Raw genomic sequence first — 22,100 nt, 5'->3', positions numbered from 1 at the left:
CAGCACAAGTGCGAGCAGCAGCTAACAGCCACTGAAAAGTCCTCTTTTCCGTCTCCCCTACTGATTCTCCCCTCCTCCTCCCTGGGAACAACTCTCAGAAGACAGAAATATACACCTATATCTCTTTTCCACGTCTTTTACAGTGCTTAGTGCAAATCATCATTTTAACTGAAAGAAAAATTAATTTTGGATACTAACATTCTTCACATCAGAACAAAACTTTTTGTTATGCCATTTCGTCCCCACTTTGACACAAAATCTCTTTATGTGGCTCACATAAGACTCAAATTCTCCATCCCCTGCCTCCCAAGCACTGGGACTATAGGCACGAACCACCACTGTTGGCTTGTCACTATTTTCTGTATTAGTAAATACTTAAGTAGTTTCAACTCTAACTAAAATAAATTTCCACTAGTATAAAGGAAGTTGCACACCAAATCTAAAATGGACAGGGCAACTAAATACAGCAAGACTATGTTAACTTTGGAGCAGCTGTGATTCAATACAAGCTAATTACTATTTTGTAATATTTCTCAAACTCAGCAAGCAATATGATATTTTAAACCAGACTCCTTTTTTGTTGTAGAAGGCTCTCTTATATGTGAACAATGCCCCGCCAACCCCCGTACTGTGCCAACAACCACTTCCCAAATGAGTCCTGATACCTGGGACGATGTGCAGGCTAGTTTTTACTTACACCCAAATGGTCTGGTTGGATTCTGTACTTTGACAGTTCATTTGTCACTGAATAGTATCCCACTATCCATGGACAGTTTAACCATTTCCTAATGAAGGACAATTCAGTTGCTTCCTATTCTTAGCAATAAAGATGCTAATTAAAACATTCATGTGTAAGTTTTAATGTGAACACAAATTTTAACTCACCTAGGTATATACTTGGAAGCATACAGAGATAAATATATTATGATGACATCAGTTAACTTTGTAGTGCACGGATAGCTGTCATCTAAATGGTCAAACCATTTTGCATTCCTATAAACAATGGATAAGAATCCTCAGCTAAATTAGAGATTACCAGTGTTTTTGATTTTTGATATTCTGATGTGTGCAGTGCTTATAATTTGAGTGGATCTCACAAGCTATAAGGTGGTTTTCTTAGGGGAGCCTAAGGAGCGCCAGTGATATGATGGTGTCAGTTCTCAAAAGCTTAAACATCCACTGTGGCACATTATGAACTGAACACTAGAAGAATACACGTGTCACCTATACACATGATTATAAGTAAAGAGAAAAGCAAGTGTTGCTGATTTTAAAAGGTTAAAACATACAAAATGAGCAAAAACTACCTAGAAAGCACAAGAAAAAGTAGTAAAAATAGGGGGGTGTGGATCACAGGCTCAGCAATTTCATTGTTATTTGCTAACACGCCCATAGGCTTACCAAAATCAGGGTTAATATACAAGCAGCTAATACTGGTGCTCTCACAGGGGAGCACCAGCAATTAGCTGCTTTAACACTCAGTTCTGGGCAGTGGTGGCCCATACCTTTAATCCCAACACTTGGAAGGCAGAGGCAGATGGATTTCTGAGTTCGAGGCCACCCTGGTCTACAGAGTGAGTTTCAGGACAGCCAGGGCTACACAGAGAAACCCTGTCTCAAAAAACAAAACAAACAAAAAACAAAAAAACAAAAAAACCAAAAACTCAGTTCCTTAGACCTAGCAGATCCCAAGGCATCCAACGTTTAACAGTCTTTGACTTTAATATCATTAAAACAAACAACCAACCACACACTCACACCACACTTACACATGACCGACCACTCAAGTAATAAGTTTAATGGCTATTATACAATCACGCATATTTCTAAAACTTAACAGAAGGTAAATTATTACTACGTGGGCATTAATTCAATCATTCTCTTTTCTGGGTTCCACACTGGATGCTGAAGAAACAGACTACAATACAATAAATACAGCAAATGGGTGTTCCTTTGAAACTGGAAACTAGTAAGACATATATAAACTATTAAAGGGCGCTAAAGAGGATCTGTACTCCAAACTGGCCCTTTATTGCTTGCTTATAAAATTTCAGCATTAAGAGCCATTCTTCTGGCTCTTCAAGGCCATCTATGGTAAAGATTTCTTCAGGTTTGTTTGCTTTTATATAGGATCTTTCTGTGCAGTGCCAGGTGGGCCTCAAGCCCTTATAGCCCAAGCTCTCCTGTGCCAACACAGCCAACCAGTTAGTGATCTTTAACTCTGTGACTTTACTAATTTGTTTTTTAAAGAAAAACTAATTGTGTACCTAGTGAAAATCAGCAGTAAAACAAGCACGACTCCATATTCAGAAACTTACACTAGAGAGAGACGGGATCAAGACTCAAAAGAATAGGATGTAACTGCTGTAAAATTAAATGGGGCAAAGAAATGGAAAATGATGAGGGCAGTCAGGAGAGAAAAATAAAAATAAGCATGTACACGTTAGAACATAAGGCATACTCATATACATAAAATAAGTAAATCTTAAAAAAAAAAAGAACTAAAGGCCTGGGAGGGGAAAAAATCTGGCATGTACTAAATATCAACTAAGGAATAGGAACCATTTTGACCAAATAATGAAGTATAAATTAAGGTTTTGAAACAGATGATGAGAAAATTGCTCCAAGAGCTCATTTTCTCATAGATTCGAATGGATGTTCTGAAAGAAGGCAGGGAACCTGAGTCTAGGGTACATATGTCATTCCAGCTAGGGAGCAGTCAGCCCAGAACCTACCTACTGTGAGAGCTACTGCTGAGAGGTGGAAAGAATCCAAGCAGAGAACTGTAACAAGAGTTCTAAAACAGCTCACAGTGACTCCTCCTTCAGGATAAATACATATACTGATTAAATAATTACCCCCTTCCTTTCATTGGATTAAACTGCAAAATATGTTAAACATGACATGTGACATCTGTGATTACATTACAAAAGACTGTGGCTGGATAGATGGCTCACTGGTTAAGAGCACTGACTGCTCTTCCAGAGGAGGTCCTGAGTTCACTTCCTAGGAACCACACGGTGGCTCACAATCATCTGTAATGGGATCTGATGCCCTCTTCTGGTGTGTCTGAAGACAGCTACAGTGTACTTGCCATATACATAAAAAAAAAAAAAAAAAAAAAAAAAAAATCTTAAAAAAAAAAAAAAGACTGCGGCTTCCACCTCTTCTGATTTCTCATTTAATGATTTCTTCATTAAGCTGTCATCCTTAATGAAGCAAGGTCCCACTGTCAGCGGACTCTGAAATGACATTTTGAACTCTTTCTCAGGTCAGTCTTCAGATACCACCCAAAACCTTGGCTAACAGCCTGATGAGAGACCCTGGGAAAAATAATCTTGACTTAGAAGTCCACTGAAAATAGTTGTAACTATTAAACAAATCATTACTGTTTTAAGAGTTAGGATGTTATATAGAGATAAATAAAATATATATAGAATTACATAAAATCCTCATTTTTTATTATGACATTTCTGGTAAATATGCTCATGGAAAATAATCTCATCAAACACCAGTGTTCCATTAGTCTGAGAGCAAAGTTATTAAAGGAACTTTAGTAGCAGAAAAGAAAAAAATTAACAAAGAATGGAGTTCCGAAATTTGCACTACATAAAAATAAGTATGTGTGAGAGATTATGAGGAGCCTGAAAAGGAAACAATAGTTTGAAAGCAGAAAGAGCAGATCAGACTTACTATGGTACCAAACAGTTTGGAACTTTAGCCGTGCCAAAATAAGAAGATTAGGAGTATCAAAAGAGCTATATAACAGAGGAGAGGAAAAAAATAATCACAGTTTAAGAATACAGGATGTTTATTAGGTTTTTAAGGGCACAACCAAACAAAACACCTAAGAGCTGAATCTAAATCTCTACAAGATTACAATGACTTGAAGGAAATTTAACTATGGTGTAAAACAAACTGTTACCACTTACGAGAGGGTGATAAGAGAATTCATCTATAATCATCACACATACTTCATTCAAACCACGGAATCAGCAATGACTAGCTGTCAGTATGAACCACAATGGCTATAATGAACTAGAAAATGAACACAATATATAGGAAAATGGTGCCTAGGGCAGTAGACAAGGGCTAAACATGATCATGTTCTCCAAGACCAAGGAAAACTGTATCAAACTTGTTTGCCAAGTTACTGCCCAAGAGTGATACAAGTTACAAAACAAGCAGGAAAGGACTAGTCTAGACAACTGAAGTGCCTACAAGTTGCTGTAAGGCAGAGTGTAAGAGACAATCACACAGCAATAAAAGCTTCATGCAACCTGGAGGAAGTCCCACCTAGAATTTGTCTGCACTCTGATCATCATATAGAAAGCAAATGAGGAATAGTAACAAAAAGTCAATAAGAAACAACCCAATAATTCCCAGCAATTGTGATGCAGAGCTGGGTACAGTCTAAATCTGCCATTAGAAAAGCTCTCATAAAATACAGTCTATCTGGAAGAGTCCTGAGAAAGGCATACTGGCAATAACTTAGATCTAAACAAAAGAACAATTGTAACCAAAGCTGAAAAGGAAAATTCAAAGAATTAAAATGATTCCCAAGTAACTGAACTGTATGCCAAACTATATGCCCAATAAAGTAATTCAACAAAATCTAGATCCAAAAATGCTGTAACAATGCTCTGACATCCAATTAAAATGTAACCCAGCATCCAAATATAGAAAGTATGATCTCTGATGAAGAAAAGAAACAAAAGCAAGAAATAACAGAACAATAAGACAAGAATACTGAAAAGACTACTAAAAAATGAGTTTCCCCAAGAAAAAAAAGAACCCCACACGACAAAAAGAAAATATGGAACAAAACTTTCACCCAAATGTAATACACAGACATAAAAAAAAAAAAAAAAGGTTTGAAATATCGATTAAACAGGATCAACCAACAAGTAGACTTAGAGAAATAGAGCAATCTGACACTCAAACAAACCCTTCCTCCCCACCCCTTGAAAGACTTAGTCTGTGGGTTTCTCTAAGCAAGTGCTTGTATAAGGGACAGGGAAAGCAGGGACTGCACCCCTGTCACTGGGTAACACTCTAAAGGTATGGCTGATGTCTCCCTCCCTCCCTCCCTCCCTTCCTCCCTCCCTCCCTCCCTCCCTCCCTCCCTCCCTCCCTCCCTCCCTCCCTCCCACTTCAGGCAACACAGAAACTGACAATCTTAATGCTTTTCTGGCTCACAGACTGTTTCCATTTCTCTTATTATCTCTTTGAACAATGAAGAGAGCTTCTATCCTTCACGTATTTATTGTTTAGTAAAAGACATGACAATCTGGAATAGTTAACTTCCTACTCTCTAAATTCCTTACCGATTCCTGTTCCTGTAAAGTTATTTATTGCCATTTGTTAAAAAACATTCAAACGAGATTTTTAGTAAATAATGTCTGGATCCATAAAAGTAATTCTATTGCTCCTGAAAAAACTAAAAGAATTTTAAAACTTTTAGGGATTAAAGCTTACTATTTAAGGTAATATTGAAAATAACACTAAAATGTTATTATAACACCAGAATATTAAAATATGATACTAAAATGCTAAAAATGCTGAAATATAAAATGCTAAAATAGTGGGGGGGAGTAAATATTAGGTTTCAAATAAATTCTATTCAAGTATTACTATATTATTATTATTATTATTATTATTATTATTATTATTATTTTAGTGGTGGGCCTAACCTTTAACTGCTGAGCCATCTCTCCAGCCTTCAAGCCATATGCATTAAAGACTAAACTAACACTTAGCATCTAAGAAATTCAAAGAAAAATTGCAAATCAGAAACAGTTAATCTACTAAGTTCATTCAATTTTTAAAAGCCACTGATTATGTTTATTTTGTATTATTATGAATAGATAATTGATTATATATTTATTGCATATTCATTACATACCAACTGACTTAGATAAACTATAATCTGATAGCAAATACTATGGAATCAAGTCCTAAGAGAGAAAACTTGTCAATTAGTCAAATTGTGGGGACCCTGTATAACACAAACACCAAACAATGAGGTTATAGATAGAAAACGTTTTATATTTCTTGATAACCACTGAAAAACCCTGAGTGAAATGACCCAGGGCATGGGAGGGGAGTTAAGTGGGTAGTAGAGCCAGAGAAAGGCAAAGAGAGAAAGAGTAGAGAAGTAGAGGCTGGCTATGAGCATGTGGAGAGAGGGGGGAAAGGGAAGAACAAGTGAGCAAGAGTCCAAGAGAGTAATAAAGGAACAAGAGAGGGAGGAGGGGGCAAGCAGCCCCTTTTATAGTGGATCAGGCCCACTACAGTGTGGAGATGGAGTTTAGACAGAATGCTAACATTTTTAGAGAAAAAAAAAAATCAGTATTTCTTTTTACAAAAGACTAAACTTCTGTCAACAATGGACAGTGAGCTATGTGCACGAAGCCAGTACTAAGGCCAGTCACTCAGCAGCTACTCTCCTATAGGGGACATGGGATGAAGCATTCCCACCCACAGATTGGGTTTTTTGGGGTTTTTTTTGAGACTATTTTAAAAGCTCAGGAGTGAGTCATCTCGTGTATGCACATTACTTGAGAAAAATCTATATTGGATTGTCTAAATATATTTAAGAAAAAATAATTTTTTCTTTTTTATTATTATGGCATTTTAGTTTGGCAGATGTACTCTTTGAATACTGACCACTTTTCTCTGTCCTTACCAACCCTGCCCATCCTCCCCTTTTCCACAAATCTTTCATGCAGCTTTGTCTATTTGGTTTGCTTTGTGACCCAATAAGAATACCCAGGGCCATCTTCGTGACTATGGCTTTGGAACTAGCCATTGTAGCCTGGTGGATGGAGCAGAGAGCTCAAAACAAAAGCAAGTGATTGCTATTGCTCCTTTCCCAGGATCTGTTGGACCCCTGTGAACCCCACCCGCTTCCTTGACTGTGGACCCAGTGCAGGAAACTGTAGTTGATTTAGTTATAGCAGCTGTATCCAATTCAGGGAATGGCTTTTTTGTAGCCCTTCACCCTGTCCTCTGGTTCTTACAGACTTCCTGACCCCACTTCTGTTATGTTCACTGAGCCTTAAGAGGGTTGCTAGAGTGATTTGTTTAGGGGTGGGCCTACCATCAGTGGCTTGTTTTCTGTATCCTGGGCAAACATGAGTCTCTGTAGGCTCCTGTAGTAGTTTGAATTAGAATGGTCTCCATGGGCTCAGATTTAAATGTTTGGTCACCAGGGAATGGCACTATTCGAAAGAATTAGGAGGAGGTGTGGCTTTGTTGGAAGAAGTGGAGAGTGGGCTATTTCAGAAGCCCACATCAAGCCCAGAGTCTGTCTCTTTCTACTGCCTTTGGATCTAGATGTAGAACTCTAAGCTACCATGCTAAGATGCCATGACCACCATGTCTCTTCACTGTAATAGAACACTGACTAAGACAGCGCCCATGTTCATTGTAAGGATGCACTTCTCTCATTAGGGCTGGAAGTCACTTGAGACAAAATCAATTTTTAAGTGTGTAGAACAAAATATAATAGAACATATCTGAAACTTAACTGCAATATTTTAATGTTAAACATAGAACACTGCATCACCAAGAAGCTGCAAAACCCAGTATGCAAGTTTCCAGTACCATCCACTATAAGACAAAATACTCAATTCATCTTTGGTAATTCTTAAGCAAACAGGCTGCCTACAACAACATGAAAAATTCTGATATTCCCAAATCCATTTCTTATTTTGATATTTTAAAAATCTTATCAAAAGGGCTCAAAGATATTACCTTTTTAAATTTCTCAAAAACTGTTAATGAGTCAATACATTATAATGGTCCAGAAATGTATCCCAAAATTTTTTAAAATGTCCAAAATTTATCTGAAAAGGATCAGAGAGCTGATTTCTTTTTATTGATCTGTTTGCACATCTCTATTCCTTTCCTCCCATTACCATTTTAAGTTTTTCCTTTGTTTCAGTATAATACATAAGACTAGAGTGAAATGTTTCAAACTGCCAGCAGCAATGTATCTGTATTGTCGGTCTCTCTTCTGCCTTTCTATATTGGATTTTGTTTGCTGCTGCTGTTTCTGAGGCTATGTGAGTCAGGATGCACCCAAACCTTGGGCTCCAGCAATCACCCCAGCCGGGGGCTTCCTGGGTAATGCACACCACTGTGCCCAGCTGCGACACTTTATTTTTAATGAGCATGTAAGTACTTTTAAAAATGGGGGAGGGAATACTACTTTCCTATGGCAGTGTTCTTTCACAAAGTTGTAATGTGACAACTGACCGTGATAATCAGTGGACAGTGATATTAATTTAAATAAACATTTTTCATACAAAGAGAGAGTCAGAATAGAAAAGTTGACACAATGTAGCTAAGATAAAATATATCTATAAAGATACTTAAGAAAAACATGTATTAAAATAACAACTTAAAAATTAGGCAGCCGGGCGGTGGTGGCGCACGCCTTTAATCCCAGCACTTGGGAGGCAGAGGCAGGTGGATTTCTGAGTTCAAGGCCAGCCTGGTCTACAGAGTGAGTTCCAGGACAGCCACAGCTACACAGAGAAACCCTGTCTCAAAAAAACAAAACAAAACAAAAAAATTAGGCAATCCTCTTTTAAATTTTCTCCAATGAAAAACCAAGTTCAGTTGTCTAAGAAAAGCCTAATTATATCTATTTTTAAAACTCACTTAATAAAATAATGTCTTACCTACTCATATTTAATAAACTATCAATAAGAAAAAAATATAGAAATGTTTTCCAACAGTTGAGAAGTTTCTGAAGTGGAAAGCTCTGAAGGAAGTTACTTAGCTTACGAATACTACAAAACCAGCCCCGAGCTCTCACCAATTTCAGCAGGCAGCTGCTTGATTTTGTTCTCTCGGATGCTGAGCATGCTGAGCTTCGGCAGGTTTTTGATGTCCTTTTCCACAGTAGTTATGCGATTAAAGCGAAGATAGAGAGTGGTGAGAGAGTCTAGCCTATACACCACTGAAGGAATTTCTCTCAGTTTATTATGCCGTAAATCAAGCATCCGCAGCTTCTTCAAGTTATCAAGAGAGTCAGGCAAACTGGTGAGTGAATTCTCACTGAGAGCCAGCGTCATGAGATTGACTAGACAGCCCACCTCTGCTGGGAGGGACTGCAATTTGTTACTGTATAAATAAAGTTCTGTGAGTTGAGTCAACTCTTTGACTGATGGTGGCAGTATATGTATAGACCTCTTGGACAAGTCCAACCGCATTGAGTTCTCCTCCCGGCATTTGTTAAGCTCCTTAATGACCTCAGCATTGCTGGACTTTTTTCTAGTGCCGGGTGCTGGATTTGGCCGTTTGATGGTATTGTCGACTGAAAAAGCCACACCTGGCTGGGCAGCGCTGGACTCCTTCTTTCCATCTTTGGCGTCTTTCCCTTTGGCTTTAGGTTCCTTTTCTTTGCTCTCTTTCCCAAAGCCTCCTGAGGCTTTTGACTCCTTTTCTCTTTCCTTGGCAGACGGTACTTTGGGGTCTTTCTCTTTAGAGTCTTTTTCTTTTCCTAAACTACTACTCATGGTGACTCAAGCTTCACTCAAACACTACATGAACTCCTCCTCCTCGCCAGCAATCCAGATCAACGATGAAAAGACAAAGATCCTTCCCAGTCAAAGAGGGTTGGCATGAAGAAGTGGTGCGCTTGGAGTCACATCCGTCCGTTACATGGTGACTCTAACAGCACTATGCTCATTTCTGAGAACTCATTTCAACTGGTAAAATGGTCCTGGTCAGCTCATTAGAGTCCCTGAAATACAACAAATAAGTGGTAAATTACCTTAAGTTATGACGAACATATGTGAAGTGTCTCAAAACAATCATTATAGAACTTGTCACTTTTCCTGTATCTTATACAGTAGTCTAGTCCCCCCTATCATGAAACATCCACTGCAAACTACAGAAGCTGGAGAGCACATCAGCCTTCTTTCGTAGAACTTGGATCTCACAGGAAAAGGTTTAAAATAGAATCCAAGTTAACTATATACACAGTTTTGAGAAGTCAAAAGTAAGCAAAATCACAATAGCTAATAATTGCATTCTATGTACAAACACCATTCTAATGACTTTAAAATATTTACTTATTTAATATATGTAAATAATCCTTTTAAAAATAAGTTGTTTCCAAAGAAGCTACGTTATAAGGAGAGCTCAAGGGAGGACCTGTGACTCTCCTTTGGGAAGAGGGAATAGAATAGACACTGTGGATGGATGGGATGGGGTGGGGTGGGGTGGAAGGAACAGGAGGGAGCAAGTGGCAGGAGAACTCATCGAGAGAAAAATAGGACAGACAACTGAAATGGGGGCGGAGGCACTTCTGGGACAATCTAGAAGCCTAAGGCAATGGAACTCCCAGGAATCTAGGAGGGTGACCCTAGCTGAGACTCCAGCAGGGGATATGAAGCCTGAATCAGCCCATCTCCTTTAAGCAGGCAAGACATCCAATGGAGAGACTATGACACTAACACAGCCACAAAACCTTCAACCTACAATTTGTATTGCCTACAAGATATGCAAGTGTTATGGTCACTTGATCTTTGACAAAGGAGCTAAAACCATCCAGTGGAAAAGACAGCATTTTCAACTAATGGTGCTGGCTCAACTGGCAGTTATCATGTAGAAGAAATCGAATTGGTCCATTCTTATCTCTTTGTACAAAGCTCAAGTGTAAGTAGATCAAGGAACTCCACATAAAACCAGAGACACTGAAACTTATAGAGGAGAAAGTGGGACAAAGCCTTGAAGATATAGGCACAGGGGAAAAATTCCTGAACAGAACAGCAATGGCTTGTGCTGTAAGGTTGAGAATCAACAAATGGGACCTCATAAAATTGCAAAGCTTCTGTAAGGCAAAAGACACTGTCAATAAGACAAAAAAGCCACCAACAGCTTGGGAAACGATCTTTACCTATCTTAAATCCGATAGGGGACTAATATGATTGATATAATATATATATAGAAGCTGGACTCCAGAAAATCAAATAACCCCATTAAAAATGGGGTACAGAGCTAAACAAAGAATTCTCAACTGAGGAATGGCTGAGAAACACCTGAAAAAAATGTTCAACATCCTTAATCATCAGGGAAATGCAAATCAAACAACCCTGAGATTCCACCTCATACCAGTCAGAATGGCTAAGATAAAAAATTCAGGTGACAGCAGATGCTGGCGAGGATGTGGAGAAAGAGGAACACTCCTCCATTGCTGGTGGGATTGCAAGCTTGTACAACCACTCTGGAAATCAGTCTGGCGGTTCCTCACAAAATTGGACATAGTACTACTGGAAGATCCAGCAATACCTCTCCTGGGCATATATCCAGAGGATGTTCCAACTTGTAATAAGGACACATGGTCCACTATGTTCATAGCAGCCTTATTTATAATAGCCAGAAGCTGGAAAGAACCCAGATGCCCCTCAACCAGGGAATGGATACAGAAAACGTGGTACATTTACACAATGGAGTACTACTCAGCTATTAAAAAGAATGAATTTATGAAATTCTTAGGCAAAATGGATGGATCTGGAGGATATCATCCTTAGTGAGGTAACCTAATCACAAGAGAACACACATGATATGCACTCACTGATAAGTGGGTATTAGCCCAGAAACTTAGAATACCTAAGATACAATTTGCAAAACACATGAAACCCAAAAAGAAGAAAGACCAAAGTGTGGATACTTTGTTCCTTCTTAGAATGGGGAACAAAATACCCATAGAAGGAGTTACAGAGACAAAGTTCGGAGATGAGACTGAAGGACTCCCCCCCCCCCCCCCGGAATCCATCCTATAAACAACCACCAAACCCAGACACTATTGCATATGACAGAAAGATTTTGCTGACAGGACCCTGATATAGCTGTCTCTTGTGAGACTATGCCAGTGCCTGGCAAATACAGAAGTGGATGCTCACAGTCATCTATTAGATGGAACACAGGGCCCCTAATGAAGGAGCTAGAGAAAGTACCCAAGGAGCTAAAGGGGTCTGCAACCCTATAGGAAGAACAACAATATGAAATAACCAGCACCTTCCCCCCCCCCCCAGAGCTTGTGTCTCTAGTTGCATATGTAGCAGAGGATGGCCTAGTAGGACGTCAATGGGAGAAGAGGCCCTTGGTCTTGTAAAGATCATACACCCCAGTACAGGGAAATGCCAGGGCCAGGAAGTGGGAGTGGGTGGGTTGGGGGGTGGGGGGGCGTATAGGGGACTTTCGGGATAACATTTGAAATGTAAATGAAGAAAATATCTAATTAAAAAAAAACAATATACAGGTGTAAAGATGGAGCAGACATTGAAGGAATGGCCTAATGGGAGTCCTGGTCTCACCCAAGTAGAAGGTAAGTCTAATCTTACTGTAACATGATATGCCAAGGCTGGTTGATATCTATAGGAGGCCTCCCCTTTCTGAGTGGCGGCAGGGCACTGCACTGGGATGTAAGGTAGATAGATTAATCAATTAAAAGAAAGAAAGGGATTCTTATGCCCAATTTATAAAAACAGACACAGAAACACATAAATATTTTATTTCTAGTATTTTAACTAGCTAGCCCTTTAATCTTTGGATACTAACAGAATCAAGAATTCAAATTAGGGGGCTGGAGAGATGGCTCAGTGATAAAGAGCATTATACAACTCTTCCAGAGAACCTAAGTTCAGTTCCCAGCACCCACATCAGGCAGCTTATAACCCCAGCAGCCTGTAACCTCAGCTCCAGGAGGCTCTCGCACCTCTGAGTGCATTTATATTCATGCACAGACGTCCCACCTCCAAACACATAAAACACTAAAAAAAAACTTTTGAAGACTCCAAATGAAGTAGTGCATATCCATAGGCTAGACTTAACAAATAAATACATTGAGTCTGCGTTACCTACATAACTAACCAAATGGCTTTAGGTAACAGGAAAGGTCTCAAAGTAAGGAGCAGAAACAACAAGTACAAAATGAATAAAGTGAGATTTGTAAGGGGAAAAGGCACATAGTTCAGGAGAGTTATAATAAACATAACAGTTGATTCTGATGCACGTAGATATAAGAACTACCTTTGAAAAACAGTAACAAAAGTAATCTCTGTGGATATTTGTATTTTAAGAACTAGAAACAAACATCTAATGGCACAAGATTCATTTAGGTATAGTTGATAAAGTACTTGTCACAATCATACACACAGGAGTTCAATCCTCAGCAACCATGTGAAAAGACAGTCATGACCATGCTCACGTGTAATCACTTGTATTAGGGAAGTGATCTCTAGGACTTGTTAGTCAGCCAGCCTCTGTCGTGCACGAATGTATGTACAGTTTACTGAACAATTGATAGGCAAAAAGAATTCACAAAGGCAGGAAAGACAGGCAAACTCTATGGATGCATCAGTTTACCTCAAATATTTTGTAGTTTAAAATAATTTATATTTTGTGACTAATTCTTTATTGCTGGTAATATTTTCTGTACTACTGCTTAAAACACCATACAGCACCTCTCCCAGCAACAGAGAACATTCAGCAGAAGAATAGACTACAGACAGATTCTGTCAATATGTTTAGTATTCCCAGGTTCAAGCTCCTAGTAATTCATGCAAAAAAAAAAAAAACCAAAATCAAAATATGTGCTCAGAGGACTTAACTGTTAGCTGCAATTAGTCTGAGGATGGCACCCAGCAGGGCGCAGCAGAGTACCAACAGTACTCAGAAAACTAAGTGAGCCAATGGCCACCAAGGGGCAAGGACATTTGTTTTGAACCAAACAGGTTGATTCTCTGAGAAAACTGAAAATTTTTATAAAAATTCATTTCTCAAGATGTTCATGACATAATCTAAAATTTCTTATACCAACAACTAAGAAAATACTAATTCTAAAGAGAAAAGATGACCAGCAGATCTCAAACAATCCTGTTAAATAATTTGATAAGAATAAAATACTTCAGTTAAAATAAAATAAAAAATGTTACAACAAATAAATGCTCTTGAAATCAAACATATCAAAATTTTTCAGAACAAAAGATACAAAGAAATAATCTGAAAAATTTACAACTAAAAATCATAATAAAAAAAACTGTAAAATTCACCATATTGGTCAATATAGGAACAGAAATTACAGAAAGCTCAGTGAAATCTCAACAAAGATTTCCAAAACTCAACATTTATTTAAATTTAATTTTTTTAACTTATTCACTTTACACCCATCCTGCTCACTGACTCCTCCCAGTCACTCCCTCCCACAATCCTCCCCATCCCTCCTCCCCTTCCCCTCTGTAAAACTCAACATGTAACACAAGCACAAGCAGTGTGTGAAAACAAGACCCAAGGCAGGGAAAAAGAATGTGGGGCTAAAAAACATACTTGAAAAGATTATGCCTGATATTTTCATAAATCTGTTGAGAGAAAATATGGAGCAAACTCTCTCCAAACCAAGGAAACTCAAAGAAATCTGCACATTTCATGTGCATGAACATGAAAATCGTATTTACTGGCCAATGTAAACCTACAGTCTAAGAATGACTTGAGCAGAAGTGAACTTTTCAACAGAAACCACACCGGCCAAGAAGAAGTGGAAATTTTTTTTTCAAGTATTAAAAGATGTAATACCCAGGATTACTTACTCAGAAGAAACAGCCTCCAGAAATGTAAATAAAATGAAGACATATTAAGATGAAGCAAAATGAAAAGAATTACAGACTACAACTTACACCGTAAGAAATGAAAGAAACCAGCAGGTAGGCTACCCACAGACCTTCTGTACTCTCTGTTCTCCTAGACCAAATTCTTAGGGCTGCTCCTAATAGTGCAACAGAACACCAGCTGCAACCTCCCCACCCACCTGCCCCCACTACCCAGTAGACATCTATGAGAATCCCATAGACCACCCCTGCTCTGGCTTCCCCTCCCCATCTCATGCTGTGTCCTGGCCCCCAAGTCGAGCTAATAGCCCCTGTTCAACCACAGACTCTGCCTTCCAGATAAGCAGATAGGCTGCCTGCTGACTTTCTCCACTTGCTCTGTTGTCCCATATCCAATCCGCAGGGTTGCTCCTAACACTACATCTCCCTGGACCTCTCCTTTCCCCAGCCTCTAACACTAGCATGCATTCCCCTTAATAGGTCAATAAAACAGGCAACACACAGCCAACATTCCGAAAACCCAGAAAGCAAACAGAAACCAAGGAACTAAACAGCCAACTAAAAAAGACAAACCCAGAAATCAGCCCCTCCTAGACCTATAATCACCCCAAACCTAGATGCCTAATACCAGCATATAAGGCAATAACAGCCAGGGCAATGTCTCCACTAGAGCCCAGCTATCCTACCACAGCAGATCCTGAATATTCAAATATAACTGAAGCACAAGAATAGGACCTTAAGCCCAGTGGTGGTGGTGGTGGTGGCGGCGGTGCACGCATTTAACCCCAGCACTTGGGAGGCAGAGGCAGGCGGATTTCTGAGTTCAAGGTCAGCCTGGTCTACAAAGTGAGTTCCATGACAGCCAGAGCTATACAGAGAAACCCTGTCTCCAAAAACCAAAAACAAACCAAAAACCAAAAAAAAAAAAAAAAAACCCAACTGTATGAAGATGACAAAGGTCCTTAAAGAGGAAATAAATAAATCCATAAATCCCTTAAAGAAATCCAGAAAAATGCATACAATTGGAAGAAAGCTTGTGGGGGGGAGTTGAAGCAAATTTGTTGAAGATCTAAAAATGGAAATAGAAGCAATAAAGAAAACAGATGATCCCATCTGGAATGAAAAATTTAGCAATTCAAACAGAAGCTACAGAGGCAAAACAAGAATACAAAAGATGCAAAAAAGACTCTCAGGCAGTGAAGATACTATAGAAGAAATGGATATATAGGTCAAAGAAAATGTTATATCAAAGAATTCCTAACACAAAATACCCAGGAAATCTGAGACACTATGAAAAGACCAATCTTAAGTATAATAGGAATAGAGGAAGAAAAAAACTCAGCTCAAATACCTGGAAAATATTTTCAACAGTCAAAGAAGAAATTTTCCTAACCTTAATGAAGTACATACCTATAAAGTTACAAAAGGCATACATACAAAACACCAAACAGATTGGACCAGAAAAGAAAGTCCACTCACTGTATAATAATCAAAACACTAAACATATGGAACAAAGAAAAGTAAAAGCTTTAAGGGGAGAGATCAAATAACATATAAAGGCAAACCTTTTAAAATGACATCTGAATTCTCAATGGAGATTCTAAAAGCCAGAAAGGTTTGGACAGCTGTGCTACAGATTCTAAGAGATCACAGATGCCACTCAGATTACTATACCCAGCAAAACGTTCAATTACCACAGATGGAGAAATAAGTTATTTCATGATAAAATCAAAATTTAAAAATATCTATCTAAGCAGGGCATTGGTGGCGTGTGCCTTTAACCCCAGCACTTGAGAGGCAGAGGCAGGTGGATTTCTGAGTTCGAGGCCAGCCTGGTTGGTCTACAGAGTGAGTTCCAGGACAGCCAGGGCTACACAGAGAAACCCAGTCTCGGAAAAAAAAAAAAAAAAATCTATTGTACTGGCTAGTTTTGTGTCAACTTGACACAGCTGGAGTTATCACAGAGAAAGGAGCTTCAGTTGAGGAAATGCCTCCATGAGATCCAGCTGTAAGGCATTTTCTCAATTAGTGATCAAGCGGGAAAGGCCACTTGTGGGTGGGACCATCTCTGGACTGGTAATCTTGGGTTCTATAAGAGAGCAGGCTGAGCAAACCAGGGGAGGCAAACCAGTAAAGAACATCCCTCCGTGGCCTCTGCATCAGCTCCTGCTTCCTGCCCTGCTTGAGTTCCAGTCCTGACTTCCTTTGGTGATGAACAGCAGTATGGAAGTGTAAGCTGAATAAACCCTTTCCTCCCCAAGTGCTTCTTGGTCATGAAGTTTGTGCAGGAATAGAAACCCTGACTAAGACAAATTGGTACCAGCATAGTGGGGTATTCCTGTGACAACCTGACCACGTTTTGGGGAGGACTGTGGAAGGACTTTGAAACTTTGGGCTTGAAGATCCATTTGTTATTAAGAGCTCTGTCAGATGTTGTTGTAGGAGCTTGGAAGACAATGTTGATAACAGTGCAGAAGATGGAGGTCTGGCTTGTGAAATTTCAGAGGGAAAATTAAAGACTCTTTTCAGGGCCATTGCTATTTTGATTTTGAAGATTCTGTGGTTCTGCTGAGCTGGGGCTGAAGAATCAGCTGTGATTAACAAGATACCAGAACTACTAAAGTGAAACTTTTGCATTACTGGGACTATTAATGCTGGTTAGCTGGAGCTAAGAAATTAGTGGTGATTAAGAAGAGACCAGCATCACTGAGGTGACATCTTCTGGGAAGTGTTTTCTGAGAGCACAGAGGCTGTGTTCCAGAGATAGTCAAGGTTGTACCTTGTGCTGTGGCTGGACTTGGTAATGTGTAAGAGCCACCCAGGTGGTACTGGTTTTGAAGGCATGAAGGGGTCATGCAGAGCAGCTGAGGCTCAGCACTGTGAGAGGCCATGGAAGGACATTGGTGAAGTGCAGCCTCAGTTGCAATTGATGGCCAGGACCATGAATGACCACCAAGAGCAGCAGCAGCAGTGGAGTACAGGCATCTGGAGCCTAGAGGAAAAGCTGTGTGCTACAAAGGGCAAGGCTGGAGAAGTGACCTCAGCCCTTGGAGGAGCCCAGAAGATCGTGAATTGGATCCCAGACATTGGACAGTTGGAGTTTGGTTTTGCTTTTCATTGTGACTGTGCCCTGATGCTTTTCCCTCTTGAAGGAAGTATTTTAATGGAACCCACAGTTAAGAGACTTTTAATTATAAAGACTTTGGATTTTAAGAGAGATTGAAATTTTAAGAATTTGCAAAGACTATGGGACTTTTAAAGTTATTTAGATCTTGGGGATGAATAAGAAAGTAAGGGTTGAGGCTTACTAGTGATGTATTTGTGTGTCAAATTGACAAGGGGTCAATTGTACTGGTTGGTTTTGTGTCAACTTGACACAGCTGGAGTTATCACAGAGAAAGGAGCTTCAGTTGAGGAAATGCCTCCATGAGATCCCACTGTAATGCATTTTCTCAATTAGTGATCAAGGGAGAAAGGCCCCTTGTCGGTGGGACCATCTCTGGGCTGGTAGTCTTGGTTCTATAAGAGAGCAGGCTGAGTAAGCCAGGGGAAGCAAGCCAGTAAAGAACATCCCTTCATGGCCTCTGCATCAGCTCCTGCTTCCTGCCCTGCTTGAGTTCCAGTCTTGACTTCCTTGGTGATGAACAGCAGTATGGAAGTGTAAGCTGAATAAACCCTTTCCTCCCCAAGTGCTTCTTGGTCATGATGTTTGTGCAGACAGGAATAGAAACCCTGACTAAGAGATCTATCTACAAATCCAGCCCTATAGAAGGTACTAGGAAGAAAAATCTAAAGCAAAGCAAGGAGGTTAACTACACCTCATAAAAAGCATAGGAAATAACCTCACAGCAGCAAAAACAAAAGAAGGGAAGCTCAGTTGTGTGCATACACACAACAACAACAACAACAAGAGGAATTAACAATCATTGAGTGTTGCTATCTCTCGGTATCAATTATCTCAATTCCCCAACAAAATAATACAGGTTAACAGAATGGAAGTGAAAACAGGATCCATCCTTCTGCTGAATGCAAGAATCACACCTCAACATCAAGGGCAGACATCACCTCCGGACAAAGATATTCAGAGCAAATGGACCTAAGAGGAAAGCTGGTGTAGCCATTTTAATATCTAACAAAATTGACTTCAAACCAAAATTAACTGAAATTTTCAATGGGAAAACCCAACAAGATGACACTTCAATTCTTAAAATCTATTTTGCCCACAAAACAAGGGCACTCACTTTGTAAAAGAAAGACTACTACAACTTAAATCACATATTAACCTTCACACACTAATACTGGGAGACTTCAATATACCACTCTCACCAATGGACAGATCATTCAGAAAAAAACCAAAAAGAAAAATGCTATAGCTAATTGATGTTATAAACCAAAAGGACCTAACAAATATTTTCAGAACATTCCACCCAAACAGAATATAAACAAGAATATAAACAAGAATATAAATTATTCTCAACACCTCATGAACTTTCTCCAAAACTCTCCACATACTCAGGTACAAAGCAAATCTCAAGAGATACAAGAAAATTGAAATAACTCCCTCCATCCTACCAGACAACCATGGATTAAAGCCAGGTATCAACAACAAAAACAGAAACAATAGAAAGCTTACAGACTTACAGAAACTGAACAACTCTCTACAAAATGAAATACAGGTCAAATCAGAAATAAAGAAATTCAAGAATTCCAAAATTCAACAAAAGGAATATACATCATACTCAAACTTATATGACACAATGAAAACACTGCTAAGAGGAAAGTTCATAACACTAAGTGTCTACATCTAAAAGAAAAAAAATAGGGAGATCTCATACTAGCAACTTCACAGCACATCTGAAACTCTAGAACAAAAAGAAGCAAACACACACAAAAGGAGTGGACTGCATGAAATAGTAAAATTGAGGGCTATAAAATAGAAACAAAGAATACAAAGAATCAATGAACAAAATTTTGTTTCTTTGAGAAAAATAAGACAGACAAACCCTTACCCAAACTTAAAAATGGAGACAGAATATCCAAACTAACAAATTAAAACTGAAAACGTGTGATGGCTATTCCAGGTTATCAACTTGACTATATTTGGAATGAACTACAATTTAGAAGTGGAGGACACACCTGTGATCCAGATCTTGAGATATTGTGGCCATGAAAAGCTTAGGCCCAGGCAAACTGGTGCATGCCTTTAATTCCAGGAGACAGAGGCAAGCAGATCTCTTGAGTTCAAAGTCAGCCTGAGACAGAGTAAGGTCCATATAAAGAGCCCTTAGGTCTAGGCATGGTGGTACACATCTTTATTCAGGACCATGCCTTCTGCAGGAGGCCTACATAAGGACAATGGAAGAAGGAAGGTTTCCTTTTTCAACTTGCCAGCACATCTATAGGAGCCTCCTCCTTCAGGATTCTAGCTTATTCACAAGACCAGCTGAAACACCTAGCCTCAAGGGACTGAGCAATACAGCTGCCCATTGCTGGGGTAATTGGGCTGCAGATGGTAAATCTCCAAATCTGTAAATCCCCTGGCAGAGACCCACAACCATACTTTATGCAAATAGAATCTCAATTGGAGGTCTCCATTGGGTTCCTCCACTTGGAGCTCAGGGAACACTGAAGAAGAGGCAGAAGAAAGATTGTTAAGAGTCAGAGGGGATTGAAAACACCAGGTAAGCATGGCTCACTGAATCAACTAAGCAAGGCTAATATGGGGCTGTACCGAGTTCTCTGCATACACGTTGTGGCTGATAGCTTGGTGTCTGTAGGACTCCTTACAGTGGGAGTGGGTGTATCTCTGGCTCTTTGGCCTGATCTTGGGACTCTTTTCCTCTTATTGGGTTCCCTGTCCACCTTCCATATGAAGGCTTTGCCCTGTCTTATTGTATCTTGTTTTGTCATTTTGGCTGTTCTCTTTTGGTAGGCCTGCTCTTTCCTGAAGAGGAAATGAAGAAGGATTAGATGTGAAGAAGAGAACTTGGCTGGGCGGGGTGTGGTGGGAGGCATGGTAGAAGTGGAAGAAGAGGAAACTAGCTGGAATGTATTGCATGAAAGAATCTATTTTTCAATTAAAAAGTAAATTTTAAAAAAGAAAAAATAAAAATAACAAAGAAATGGAAAAAAATCGATGAAGAAGATAAAAGAATATATAAAGTTGCAACATTTCTCTTCTTCAGTTTTATAAATATGTTTGACTGTTGAAATTATGGTTGACTGTCTAAAACAAGGATGGAAGTTAATACATGAACAGTAATAGTCAAGATGACAGTGTCATAGAGTGAAAAGAAAAAGACTTAGCCTATGCTAAATACACTCTTCTTACACCAGTAAAATTCTAACACAAGAATAATTAAATTTTAAAATACTGTAAGCCATAAATTATGAAGAGGTAGTGACAATATAAAGACCATGTAAAATGAGTACACATAAAATGAAATCCTTAAGACAATGTTCAGGTAATCCATAAAGAAGCAGAGGATATGAAAAATGAAATAAGAGAATACAAAGCCAGCATATTTATATCCAAACACAACAACAATGTTAAATCTAAAGGGTTCCAACATAGCAATACAATTAAAAAGACAGTAGGGATAATTTTAAAGCACCATAAATAATTTATAAAAACAGCCAATACAGCCATGCAGGGCAGCTATAAATCAGATTTACAGCCCACTACAGAGGGCTAACTTCATACTTGGTACTATAAACTGGGCCAGGAACCTGTGACTGAACAGGTCACAGAAGAGAGTCTACTATTAGTTTACTAAATGAACAAAGGAGCACATCGCCTGTTAAATATACTTTTTATTATACCCAAAGATTAGTGTGGCTCTCAACCCTGATCAAACTTCTTTTGGCAGTAGATGGTAGTTAGTATAGAGTCACAACACTCACTATGCACAAAACAAATGCCACTAGTACCCACCCCTAACTGAGACATCTAAATCACAGCCTCTATATCCCTGCAAGACTCGGGGAAAATTAAAGGTGAAAGGTCCCCAAATTTTAAGAGCCAGAGGATGGAAGATGTAAAACAGCATTTTCTGGGCCTGACAGAGCCACTGTCCACCACCTCACAGTAGCTGTGGCTGCCTGCACAGGAGCAGCATACAACGAAGCCACTGCAAATGGGAGAAGGGCTCACGAATCCCCATCCCTAGCTGAGAAACTACTGGCAGGAGATAGCTGGGGCAAAGTAGAATCCGTTATTGTCACAGCTGTGGTTCCTGGTAGGCTGCCCATGCTCTAAAGGATGTCAATGCACCCATGGACAAACAAGCTTCTCTAATTGGACTGTGAGAAAAAAACAAAAAACAAAAACAAAAAAAGTCAAAAAGTTGAGAGAGAAAAATGGGAAGGGTGCTGGGAAGAACTGGAGTGGGGAAGGGGCACATGTATGAAATTCTCAAAGAATAAATAAAAACATTGGTTTTTTAAAGATAGCATGGAAATATTAAACAAAGGAAA

General features: G+C 39.2%; 1 protein-coding gene across 6 annotated transcripts in view; it reads right to left on the bottom strand.

The window, feature by feature from the left end:
- The window catches only part of Shoc2 (Shoc2, leucine rich repeat scaffold protein), an 89,049-nt gene that overhangs the window by 36,070 nt on the left and 30,879 nt on the right, over nt 1-22,100 (bottom strand). For all 6 annotated transcript variants that reach the window (XM_006527228.4, NM_001168505.1, XM_011247299.3 and 3 more), the window contains one exon: nt 8,828-9,757. In XM_006527228.4, the coding sequence (XP_006527291.1) occupies nt 8,828-9,530 (703 nt within the window). In that variant the 5' untranslated portion in view covers nt 9,531-9,757. The remainder of the gene's footprint in view (nt 1-8,827; nt 9,758-22,100) is intronic.

The sequence above is a fragment of the Mus musculus genome, chromosome 19 (genome assembly GCF_000001635.26).
Source record: "Mus musculus strain C57BL/6J chromosome 19, GRCm38.p6 C57BL/6J".
NCBI classification, from domain to species: domain Eukaryota; kingdom Metazoa; phylum Chordata; class Mammalia; order Rodentia; family Muridae; genus Mus; species Mus musculus.
The sequence above is the reverse complement of the archived record's forward strand: the minus strand, read 5'-3'. Positions and strand labels throughout refer to the sequence as shown.